Source organism: Pseudoliparis swirei, chromosome 8 (genome assembly GCF_029220125.1).
Source record: "Pseudoliparis swirei isolate HS2019 ecotype Mariana Trench chromosome 8, NWPU_hadal_v1, whole genome shotgun sequence".
Classification (NCBI taxonomy): domain Eukaryota; kingdom Metazoa; phylum Chordata; class Actinopteri; order Perciformes; family Liparidae; genus Pseudoliparis; species Pseudoliparis swirei.
The window spans coordinates 8999861-9013474 of NC_079395.1; the positions used below are offsets into that span (position 1 = coordinate 8999861).

The 13614-nt window shown below is 38.5% G+C and overlaps 1 protein-coding gene across 1 annotated transcript in view; it reads right to left on the minus strand.

Annotated features, from left to right (window-relative positions):
* Window positions 1–13614, minus strand: part of ak5 (adenylate kinase 5) — a 55610-nt gene that overhangs the window by 7659 nt on the left and 34337 nt on the right. Inside the window, exons 9-10 of the mRNA XM_056421093.1 lie at window positions 8992–9037; window positions 8197–8241 (exon numbers count right to left, since the gene is read on the minus strand). Of these exons, the coding sequence (XP_056277068.1) occupies window positions 8197–8241; window positions 8992–9037 (91 nt within the window). The remainder of the gene's footprint in view (window positions 1–8196; window positions 8242–8991; window positions 9038–13614) is intronic.

Below are 13614 nucleotides of genomic sequence, written 5' to 3' on the forward strand. Positions count from 1 at the left end.
TACACACACACACACACACACACACACACACACACACACACACACACACACACACACACACACACACACACACACACACACACACACACCTACACACACACACACACACACCAGAAACGAGAAGAACAACACTTTTCTTATCAGTCGCCATTTGCCAATTACATTTTAGCTGACTTGCTTTAAATTATTACAAAATCTCAACTTCCCCAGCAGCCTGACTGCTGTGGGGTCTGCAGGTGTTTTTTTATATCAGGTTAACTATATTACATGGCTGTGTAGGCAGTGGTGATTTATCATAACCAGCCTTTGGCAAAGTAATAAAACTCAGGACGTGCTTCCCAGTCTGAGCCGAGTGTTGCTGCCCTCCTCCAAAAGCAAACGACTGCATCACCGTGTCCTCTGAGAGCAGCGAGCGACCCGGGGACCGCGAGGAGTCAGGACATAGAAGAACATTCAGCAAACCACCACAAGCCGACCCACTGCAAGCATCCCTCTGCTGCTTCACTCCTCTGTCAGGAGGTCAAATAATGACCCACCAGGCCTGAAGTAGATCTTTAAGGAGCTTGTTAGGGACTCTGGGAGATAGTCGATCAAACTCAAAGCTGCTGCATGAACTGGTTCTGTGGGGAAAGATAGTTCCCTCGGCCGGAGGCCATTTGAAGTTTGGATTACCTAACCTTGACAGACCAAAGCTTCAGACAGGAAGGAGTGAATTATTAATGGCTCGGTGCGGTTTTCTACCGTACAAAACTGCCGCTGCTTTTTCATTTGGGGGAATGTTCTCCACTTAGATTTAATTATTTATTTGACTGTGTACATATGATTAATTTGTAATGCTCAGGAAACGTGGGATCTTTACAGCCTCACTTGAACCTGGAAGAACAGATTTGTTATTTGTTTTGGCCACTTTGTGGCGCAGTGGAAACAAGTTGTGAACACACGACTGAATTATTTGCTAATAAGATATATGCTTATATGGAAAACATACTATGCTGCACTGAGAGATCAACCAGTAGCAATGGAGAGGTGAGACATATACAGCTCATATTAATGTATTCATAGTCACCAGATGGCCAAAAACAATAATAATGTTTCTCCGTGACTCCTGGGTGTGTAAATATTACCGTAATAACAAATTATACAAATACAATAATATGAGCTGTTTATGTATCACCTCTCCATTGCTACTGGTTGATCTCGGTGCAGTATTTCATACCGTACATTGTTATTATAAGAGATGCAACCGATGATATCGGATATCGGTCAGATGCCGATTCAAATAGCTGGATTGATTTTTTTATTGGAGACCATTATTTTAATACAGAACAATTCAGGACATTTGAAACTTTGTATTTATTTGTTACATTTTGTTAAACAAAGATAGTAAAGCAAAGTTAAAGTCAAGCCTGAAGTTGCTTGACGCCTAAATGAATCATCCCAGTCACTTCCACACAGGCATACATCTTATTCATGAAACATTGGTATCGGATCGGAACCGATACCCAGAGCTCGGATATCAGGACTGAAGAAGTTGGAAGAGCTCACCACTTGGTTATTACATCACCCTCAGTATCTGATAAGCATCCCATATACAATTAATTCTGAAGTGTTTATGTCATAATAAAAACCTGCCTGACTAAGCCTCCATCTTTGGTCTTCTTCTCTTCTGTGTGTTACCATTATGTGAAATCATTCAGAACTATTGGATCCATTTTGATTGCTCTGCTGATGATTCACACGAGTAAATCAATCCTTAGTCTCTCAAATCTTCATACTCGCCTCTCTGAAACTGAATATCTTCAAACATTTTAATGTTAAACAGTGTTATTCTACCTAAATAATTTTATACTGCAACTTTATATGTTTTTTTTTAAACATATGTGCTCTCTGTGGAGCAGCTTCTAGTTCCTCTATTTCCTGCTCAGGTCAGTGGATGTTCAGATTTGAGAAAGTCCACCATGTGTGAACAGCTCTATAGCGTGGTCCTCAACGAGAGTCGAAGGGACAGATGGATTATATGGAGGTAGAGATGGAGCAGGAAACAGATGGATTATATGAAGGTAGAGATGGAGCAGAAAACAGATGGGTTATATGGAGGTAGAGATGGAGCAGGAAACAGATGGATTATATGGAGGTAGAGATGGAACATGAAACCGATAAAACAAGGCAAAGAGGGTACAGAATGATCCTGGCAACCAAATTATTTTCCTTAAAGTGTCTGCAGGTAATACTTTGATGTTACAAGTAAATCAGTTTAAGTGACATATAGGCTTGCTGCCACTAATTGAGACATCAATAAAAATAATAATACAAATGTTCTTGGCTGTATTCCCAGTATAATTGAGTCTGCTGTGAAGATATTATTCCAATCCTTTCCACTGTCACCATCCACGAAGCAGAAGAGATTTGGTCTCCATTGGGAACCAATAAGCTTCGAGCTGAGAGCCACAGATCATCAGAATGTGCTGGGAGAAGGACACATTAATGGTGGGTTTTGTAATTTCCTTTAACAGGAGGAAACACCAGCCTTTTATCCTTCAACAGAGGCTGTGGTGGTTACCACTCGTTAATGGCAGTCTTGGTTTATAAGTAATATTACAGCAGGGTTTTTACATTTCAAATGCAAGGCTGATTACTAGAAGCAGAAAGGAATGAAACATAAATGAGGAAGATGGAAGAGAGAGCATGCAGCGGGACATGAAGGAGAGAAGATGAAAAAAATATGCTTTGACGCCAGTGAAACGTTGCATTAGCATTTTCCTCAGGCGCCATCTCCACTTTCTTTCTGAAGCACCGCTGCAGAACATTTCCACCAGTTCTTTTAGTCGGGGAGGGGTTGGATGGTAAAAAACCACCTCAAACTTCTCTCTCCCAACTTTGAACCAAAGCAGTTTTGAGAACATAATATTCCCAGTATTTAAAAAGAGAAGAAAATGTGTTTTTAAATGTCAACGAGCTCTCCCAGTAGATCAAGTACGAGACGGGTCTGATTGCGGCGCTGCGGCGTTCCTTCCACAAAGGACAAGTTCATCTCGGTTTGTCGTCTGCTGTCCTTGTTTGTGTGTCTTTACATTGAAGTACGCACACAAATTACAACTTCTAAACTATCCCAAATATTTTTATTATTTTTTAAAATCTAACAACTATATTTCCTCTAAAGTTGGGAAAAAGCAGTCAGGACATTTTATTTTGAGGCCACTTCTAAAAATTACCCAAAAAATGTATAAGTAAAAAAAGGGGATTATAACTTCAGATCACTTTTCCTTCTCCAAAAGTTAAACCGGAGCAAAAGATTCTGAATGTAACGCAAATGTTATATTCATCAGACCATAAATGACGGTTGCTATCTAGCGTCGTCGCCTCACTCCCCGCCGCTGGCAAAGTAGTGTGCCGGTGGTGAGGAGTGAGCAGTACGGCAATAACTACCAGCCAGCACCAGCTGTGCATGGAGAGAGAAGAGGAGATACAAGTGGGCGACTTGTATCCCACAAGTCAATCAAAGCAGCGCGCCCAACAATCACAATTGTAACAACAGTTTTAAATTATCTAATGACTACCTCAGTGTCTGTGAAAAAGTCAAATATCTAGGACATTTCATTACAGCACAGATGACCGATGACGAAGACATCTATCGGCAATGTCGAGTAATGTATGCGCAAGCAAACATTCTCACGCGCAGGTTTGGTATGTGTAGAGACAAAGTGAAGATGTCTCTGTTTAAAGCGTACTGCACACCTCTGTACACGGCACACTTGTGGTCGAACTACAAAAAAGCAAGCCTACGGAGACTGAAAGTGGCCTCCAATGACGCCATGAGGTTATTGTTGAAGAGACCGAGGTGGACGAGTGCCAGTGAGATGTTTGTGGCTGCAGGAGTCAACACATTCAACTCAGTTTTAAGAAATGTAATGCACAAGTTTATCTGCCAGGTTGATGACTCAGAAAATGAGATCATCATGTTTTTTATCAACTATAAAATTCAGCACTACACGATACCAGTCCCAGCTGTGGAGACACTGGTACAGCTGTCTATTTATAAAGCTTGTGTAGTTCTTTGTTTGTTTTTTGCTTGTGGTTTTGTATGTATTTTAATGTTTTGTACTATCTGGACCTTGAGTCTGTAATAAAAGTTTGATGATGATGATGAATCACACTCTAACTGTCAAGATCTGACAGCAAAAGATAACCAGCAGTTAGCGTCTTAATTTAAGGACATTTATTTGATAGATTTTCCATTTTGGTACAACATCTGTTCTACAAAGTCTTTGTTTATTTCCCTCCAACTCCGATTTGAGTATTTTGCCAATTTACAGTCCGTGACCTGACATCGGAACTCTTTTTTTTTGTTTCCCCCAACATATTGCAACTTCACTCCCTAAAGATACTCGCCCCCACCGACCCTTCACAGGTCAGGTGGATGGGCCTGAAGCACTTTGTCTTCACAGAGGCTGTGACCCTCCGAGGCTGCAGCAGCAGCAGCAGCAGCAGCAGCAGGAGGTTTGGAAAAGAGTGACAGTGAGAGACCACAAGACATTACCTTTCATAAGAGGTGAGTCCTCAAGAGTGAGTCCTCTTGAGACAGTGTTTTCAGAGTCAGCATCACGTGTGACCCGGAAGGAAGGACAACCCGAGTCGTTTTGTTTTGTGCACTACATCGTTTAGTCCTTGGAGTTGTTACATTTGTAACTTGGCTTCCGAAAGTGCTCTTGAACATTTTTTCAATGCTATCGAGGGTTCATATTATGATCGACTAAATATTCAGATAGGGAAGATGCATTTAGCGCAAACATCGCAGAAATGGACACCTTTTTTAGATTTTCACATGTTATTGTGTCCTGGAATAGAGGCGTGGCCGAGCTGGCTTTCTGCTAACCCTTTTAATGAGTGGGAACAAAATGAATGGGCTCTATCTGATCATTTGACCCTTGAATTTGGGTGTCAGCGTGGGTTCCCTCAGGGTTCTCCGGCTTCCTCCCACCGCCCAAAGACATGCAGCTCAGGATAATTGGACTTTAAATTGCCCGAAGTCGTGGATGGTTGTCTGTCTCCATATGTGAGAAACTGGTGAACCCTGCCATCGCCCAATGTCAGCTCAATAGGATAAGCGGTTCGGATAATGGAATGGAAGGTTTATTCATTTAAATTCTTGTTTAATTTTGATGTCGCTTTAACAAATAGTGTGCCTCCTGCGATTTGAAAATTGCAGTTGGATCTTAACTCTCCTGGTTAGTGTAAGAGGCTTAGTATCTCTTAAAAAGAAAAGCACTATGTTTCACCAAGATGCAACCCATACATATAAGTTTAAAACTAAGTTATGAATTGAACTCTTTGAATATATTTTGTACTAGTGATCTGTTTGTTGGACCGAATTTATGATTGACTGACGACGTTGGTGAAGTGTTGCATGGTTGTTTTTATTTATTTTGTATTCCTTATTTATACTTATTTTCCTGCTTTAACATTTTTATTTTTGTGTTTCCTTACGGCTCTTCTTGGCAGATGCATGGTTAATTTGTACTTTCTTTTTATGTTTTATTATTATTATGCAGTCTTAATTTTGAAGGTTGTATTTCTGTAAAAATACCTAAATAAAATATCAAGTATAAAAGGAAAATTGCAGTTGGCCATATTGCAATAGAATGTCCATTCACTGCTCAGCACGAATGTCCGCTCACGGAGACGACGGGACATTACAGCAGGAGAATCTGATGCTGAGCTGAGAGCTGGAGATCGATTCTCGCTCTGGTGAGTCTCACTTTCTGTTCAAACACACTGAAAGTATGATAACAATTTGCTGCTTGGAGTAGAAAGAAAAGGAATATGCCAACGTGGCCAACCTTTCATTACATGGTATAGAATCTGCTCACGAGACACATGCAAGTCGAGGTCAAAGTTATACAGGACTGTCTCAGAAAATTAGAATATTGTGATGAAGTTCTTTATTTTCTGTAATGCAATTAAAAAAACAAAAATGTCATGCATTCTGGATTCATTACAAATCAACTGAAATATTGCAAGCCTTTTATTCTTTTAATATTGCTGATTATGGCTTACAGCTTAAGAAAACTCAAATATCCTATCTCTAAATATTAGAATATCATGAAAAAGTATACTAGTAGGGTATTAAACAAATCACTTGAATTGTCTAATTAACTCGAAACACCTGCAAGGGTTTCCTGAGCCTTGACAAACACTCAGCTGTTATAAATCTTTTTTTTACTTGGTCTGAGGAAATATTAAAATTTTATGAGATAGGATTTGAGAGTTTTCTTAAGCTGTAAGCCATAATCAGCAATATTAAAAGAATAAAAGGCTTGCAATATTTCAGTTGATTTGTAATGAATCCAGAATGCATGACATTTTTGTTTTTTTAATTGCATTACAGAAAATAAAGAACTTTATCACAATATTCTAATTTTCTGAGACAGTCCTGTATATGCAGTTGGCCTTTTCCTCCAATTATCTGCTCCTGCTGAGGGAAAGCTCCTGCTCTGACTCAACCTCTGTTTCTCAAACATTCAGACAAACTGGTATTAGTACAGATCACTGGAGGTTTGTCAGGTTGTTTTTATAGAAAGGAGCTTAAACACAAATACACACAGCTGTGCGGATGAGAGAATTGCTTATATAATCTTTTAATGATCTTTTAATAGTATTTGCCAGTGGTAGCAAAGTGAACGTTGGGTAAAGGAGACTGTGTGTGTCCTGGATCGCTCATTAACCTTTGCCTCTCTTCCTGCCTTTGATTATCAGAGAAAGCCAAACAGCTTTAATGTTGCAGAATAATAATCACAAAAAGCACCACTTTGCCTCCAGAGCGTGGGAATGAATAATTAGATGTACTCCTCCGCTGCACCGGAACAGACATTTGAAGCAGCAGCGTTTGTGCATTTCCATTGTGTGAGACATTTGACTTTGATTTTTACGACATTTTAGAGAAAAAAACGGAACCTGTCAGTACATTTAAATATAGTTATCGTCCCACGGAAGATTACACGGTTTGTCTTCAATTATCTGAGTAAGCCACACTGCTTCAATGTCGCGGCATTATATATATATATATATATACAGGACTGTCTCAGAAAATTAGAATATTGTGATAAAGTTCTTTATTTTCTGTAATGCAATTAAAAAAACAAAAATGTCATGCATTCTGGATTCATTACAAATCAACTGAAATATTGCAAGCCTTTTATTCTTTTAATATTTAATAATTTTTAAATTGCATTACAGAAAATAAAGAACTTTATCACAATATTCTAATTTTCTGAGACAGTCCTGTATATATATATATATATATATATATATATATATTAAACTAAATGACTTGTCTAATAGTGTCAAAACAATCACCCGTACATTAAATGTAAATTCTAATAAAACAGCCTGGTTTCAGCTTGGTGGCACATTCTTCTTTTACATATCATCCAAAGGGATTCAGGGCAAGTGCAACAGCTTTAATACTGCACGGACCTTGGAGTGCATGAATACGTTGGTTACCATAATGATACATTAATAAAACACGTTCGCTGTTTGGAAACAGGGGACCATCAAACCTCCAAAAGGCAATACATATCTCAAACTAGAAGATAATGAAATCCATAATAAATATACACATTAATATTATGTGGTAAATATACTTAAATCCAGAAAACATATAAACTGACAACATTATTGACTATTTTGATGCCTTTTTATGATCCTTGATCTTTTTTTAATGTTTTTAATGAGGACTATATTTAACATTTTACACTTCCTCTATTCTCTTCATATAATAATCGGTGTCTTGTTTTCTACTGCTGAGCATTATGTAAACGCGTCGTAAAATTCTACAGGAGCAATCCTTTGCGTTGAAACTATTTGAATTACATCATTAACTCTCTGTCTGTCATCTGAAACGAACAGAACATCTGTGGTTTCCCCTCCAGCGGCGCTCCTGAATGCAGCTTTTTCATCAGAGCCACAACAGTCTGAGTTTAGTTCACTTGAAATATGCAGAAACATGTCAGAGCAACTGATGTGTGTGTGTGTGTGTGTGAGAGTCCAGTTTAACTAACAGCCAGCGCAGTAGTCAGCAGCTGCCCATTATTGTGTGTGTGCGTGTGTGTGTGTGTGTGTGTGTGCGTCTCTCAGCTCTGTCTAATGAGGTAGGCTCCACCAGTGCCGAGGTGTGTGTGTGTGTCTACATATACATACCCATCATGAAGATGACCTTTGGTTTCTTCTGTTCTGTACAGTCACCTGTCAGAAGAAAGAACATCAGAGATTACACACACATACACACACACACTGATGCACACACACACACACATCATTAATATATTCCTTTTAACAGCCAAACTGTTCTGTAAACGATAAATCGATTGATATTATGATCTTACTTTTACTCTTTTCTATGAATTTGTAATTGATTGGATGTTAATGAGCCTCTTCCCTGATTAAAATGGACAAGAACATACATAGACAAACATTTTGGAAAAGGATCCCTTAGATTCATTCTAAAGAGCTGTGCCTTCATAGCACAACATGTTACATTGGTGATGATGTCGTTAGCTTCTCCTTCTATAGAAATGGACTTTTCATCGACTTTTAAATGACTAAAGTATCAATGTGATTACAAACGATCATGCCCTTGAGGACATAGTGGCATTTCCCCATGTAGTATCCTGCATGCTCACTTGCAGTATTGACTGAGTCAATACAAAGGAGAAAGGGGAAAGAAACAGTGTTTAACAAGTAACGGTTCCCCACAAAAATATCTATGCAGGAAGAAAAGAAAGTATTTCATGTTACACTGCTCTGTGTGTGTGTGTGTGTTGAAATGCAACATAGAGTCAGCTTCTGGTTCATGCCGCAGAGTGCAGAGGAGGACAGATGTGTAGCTGCTGATTAAAGCTTTGGTGATGAGTTGCGATGTCAACTGCCGGTCACAGAGGAGAGACAGGGAGTGTGTTTTCACTCTCAACTGTTTCAGTCATTTCAGCAACTCACTTTCTGTGGTTCCTTCAGCATACCCAATATCTTCCTCCTCTTCGACCTGTGAAGACGGAGACATTTGTATTATAATCTATATTTCACTTTTCAAATGCATCTTTAATATTGTGCATTTGACGATTCATTCGACGCGTATTTGAACACTTGAGATAAAAGAAGAAGGCTGAAACTCGTAGTCATGTAACCGGTTAGTCAATTGAAAGATAAATACATGAATTGCCAACTATTTTAAAACTCCATTAACCGCTAAAAGTCATTTTTCACATTTGTTCCAGCCTCTAAATTGCGAGGATTTTTGAGGAGGGTTTTGGATCGTTGGTCTGACACAAGAAGACATTTTAAGATGTGGCCTTCAGAAAACGAGGATGGGAATTTCCTACTCTTGTCTGATATTATATAGACAAAATAAATAATACAATAAGATTATTTGAGAAAATAACTGGCAGGTTAATCAATGATTAAATTTGGACGCCCCATGTTGTGGTCTCACTGCTACATGTATTTACATATATGACATTGGTCCCTGAACACTCTCTTTACTGCACAACTTTATTAACAAACAACAGTTCATGAGCTCGGTTTTCCCTTTTTTTCTCGTCAATTGGTGCTACTTATCAGCAAATACTTTCAGGGTTTGAAATAATCTGTCTAATTTGCATGAGAATAATCTAAGAAATAATCCAACTGAGGTCTTCACAGATCAACAGCACAGAGTAAACTATCTTTGTGGAACAGGCCCTTGGCTTTGTGCATTGAAACGGTTTTCGTAGCCTCACCGGTTCAACTGGTGTGCACATGCTTCATGCTTGTGGCCATATACCATTGTTGAAAAGAGATAAAAGACAAGGAAACTGGTGAGAGATATATACCGTATTTGATCGAGAACAAAAACACAGGAAAGAGGTCAGAGAGTAAGTGCTGAGCAAACACAAGGTCGGCGCTCGGAGGACTGAGACCATCAGCAGCCTCACAAACGTGCGGACGAGGCAGAGCGGGACGCACATACTTGCTTGAAAGATATTTTCCACTTTCTTTAATCTCAAGAGGATGTAATGATTCATTGGATTCAGGCACATCATCAACAGTTTCAGATATTTGAGAACGTTATCAAAATTAAATTTGTCCCTGAAGCCTCGATGCCGCAGGTTTCCATGGTGATGCTTCTCAGGTTTGGCCATCTGCATCTCACTGGCAGCGAATAACTTAATTGTGTCATTCCTACAATGCCACAGACTGGTGACATGAGAGGAAGACAAACATAGAAATGCCTGCATAGGTGATATTAATAATGTGGATAAGGAATGATGACACTGGGAGCACAGCTGATCTTTGTGAAGTCCAGAAGATATTCAGAGATAAAGGAATCCTTTCAGTTCATAAAGGGAGGAAACCATGCCCAAATTAAGTTATGAAGTAATCTGATCCTTCTAATAATTGAAATAAAATATATATTCATAACCATGCTTTAGTCACTATATAATCACTTTAAATAAATACATATTATTTATATTAACAGTGGATCAAATGACTATGGGTGATGTAAAAATATTTGTCACCCAGATCTCTGAATCAATGATTGTTACTTTAAAATAAAAACATCATTGACATATTATCGCCACGTTATGCTGATGGTGAATATGTTCGCCCACAGTTGCTTATTTACTCTTCACTCCAGCACGTAAGCAATGAGTATACTGGTGTTTATTGTTAACAATAAACACCAGTATACTCATTTAACGTTAATATACATTTTATTAATCCTTGACTATGAATAATTACAATAGCAGAGTTGGAAGCTAATCCTCTGTTGGTTTACTTCGGCTAAATGTGTTTACATGTCACCTCTTGCAGCTTTAACTCTTCTCCCCAGAATTAATATAATGTTCTCTTATGATGTCATTAATTAATACAATTGAGAATTATTCACTGCCCCCATTAACGTTCTTTAAGTGCTCCAGAGCCTTGAAGGGACCTTTTGAACGTTTACAGAAACAACAGAAAGATATTATGACAATGCAATCTGTGTGTATTAATGTTTATGGGATGTGAAAACGCAACATGATGTTTAACAGCCATCTCACAGTGTATCCAATGCAGTGTATCCAATAATTTATCAAATTAAAATAAGACTTCATCAAATTCGACAGAGTCAGAGTGAGAGTGTCAGGGGACAAAGATAAATGAAGTAAAAACGATAATTTAACCCTATTAATATGAATGCATTAAACAAATTGAGGACACAAATGACCGAATAAAGTGGACAAAATAATTGTATTGAATAGATGGTTTAATAATATGAATGAATGATTTGTATCTAAATTTGAGGGACCAATTGATCAAATACTTCTCTAATGGACTCTGTAGTTAAGTGCTGCCTCATTTATATTCCAATACAGAAGAGAGGCTTCAAAATTAAAAAGTTAATTTCAAAAGGCAAACAATAATGGATCGGTCATGCACGGAGGGAATTTACAAATTAATTAGATCCTGATGTTGTCAGTGTGCATTCTCCAACAATAACTTACAACCTCACGATGTTTGTTAAAATTGTGAAACACATTTACAAATCGCTACAAATATGGAATTAGCATCTTTTGCCACCAAAGAATCACCACCATTTTTTTTATTTTCCCTTCCTACAAAAAAGCAATTGTATATTACAAATCTGAACATTGGAGTGAAAAACATCTGATCTGCACTATAAATGTAGCGCGAGATGAGCGTCTGCCAGAGAAAAACATGTTGCTGTTCTCTCACACTGTTTCAGAAATAATTTAAATAAATAATTCACGCAATTTATGGAGCAACAATTAAACATCCCAATATTGTATGAGGTGCAAAAAAATCAAAAACAACAACAACTATATCCATGTTTTGTGCAACTATGATATTGATAGTTACGTCTTCATCAGATACATTCTTGGTTACATGGTGTCCATGTGGGGTCGAGGTCTGAGGCAGATGGATGGGGCAATAAAACATCAGACTTTATCACTGGAGACAGATGACTGCTTCCTGTCTCTGACCGACAGTTAACGTTGTAACCACGACAACTGAGATTCCCTAATCATAAGTAGTTTTTCTGCCTAAATATAACCGATCATTAACCATAGTGTTGGCCCAATTGTTCAACAGTGATATCTAACAATTTAAGACAAATTATATTGAGTCAACACTGTCAAACTGAACCTCCCATTGTGGTGAAACTGACGTCTAATGGTTGTGATTTGGACATGCGGCTGTTTGGCACAGGGCTCAAGTGGAGCTGCAGTTACATTCAGGAGAAGATAGCAGCAGAGACACAGAATGAAGAGAAGCAGAGCTCTGCGAGTGTTAAATAAATGCCGTCAGTGTGTAGGAGTGCTGGGCGCCAACGACGAGCCAGCTTGGCATGTGGGTACACCAACTGGTCTGATGACTCAGAGAGAGGAAGAGAGAGAGAGAGAAACACATGCACAGCACAGCACGCCTTGCAAACACGAAATATAGATAAAATATGTATACACACACACACACACACAGGGAAACTGACGCTGTATGTTGATGACGACTGATGGACACGTGGTCATAAACACAAGCTCCTTTACCAACATCCATACACGTAAAGTCCGTATAGCAGTTCTGTGACGCTGTAGTGCTCCTAACAAACCACCAAAAAGCCCTCTTGAACAGTTGCTGGCAAGACGTTGTGTTTTTCGTTGAGATATTTCAGCCTGGACCCAAGTGGTGGATGGATCAACGTTTCCATCCTTAAAGGAAGTGATGAACTGAAGATTAAATTTACAGAAGTTTTTGTCTAAACCAGAGAACTAAAATACCTGTACAAAATAAATGTACTTGATGACATTGACGCAACAATCCACAACTTCTCATCCACTTGTAATCCACAAAGCATTACTACCAGATATATATATCAACGAGATGGCTGCTGAACCTCCTTGGTAGAAACAGGATATTTAAACAGCTGGCAAATCCCCAGTATTGTCACAGATTTTTAAATTTGGAAGTGGTGGTAATCTCGACCTCGTGGGACGGTCAGGGGTTAAATGGTTCCTCCACAGGGGAGCATGCACTTTCTCAGCAAATGTCATGACTTCATTTTGCAGTTTAAATTTTACTTCCATATCCAATGTCTATTAACAAAACATATTTAATAAGCTGAGTATATATATTATTATATGTTTTGTATCCAAAAATCACAATTGTTTTAAGTAACTAAAGATGTTGAATAATTGTGAAGTAGAAAGTACAATAATTCCCTTTTAAATTTAGTGGGATTAAGATATAACGTACCAAGAAATGAAAAAGCTCACGTGATGTACAAGAACCTCAAATTTGTACTTCTGACGACTATGAATGTCTGTAAAATACATAGAAACCCGTCTGACATGTTGTTGAGACATGTCGGACAGGAGCTAAAAAGCCGGCTGACATCTAATGATCACGATGTTGTTCGTAACGACACAAGTTGTATCTCGATCTTTATTTCTGCAAATAATTCCTCCTGGTGAGTCACCTTTCTGAAAGCCTCAGCCCATTACATTCAAACCTCAGGACCACAACATCAAACTGTCACGTCCGTCAAAACGAGTCTGGTGATGCTGTGGTGGGCCGAAGAGT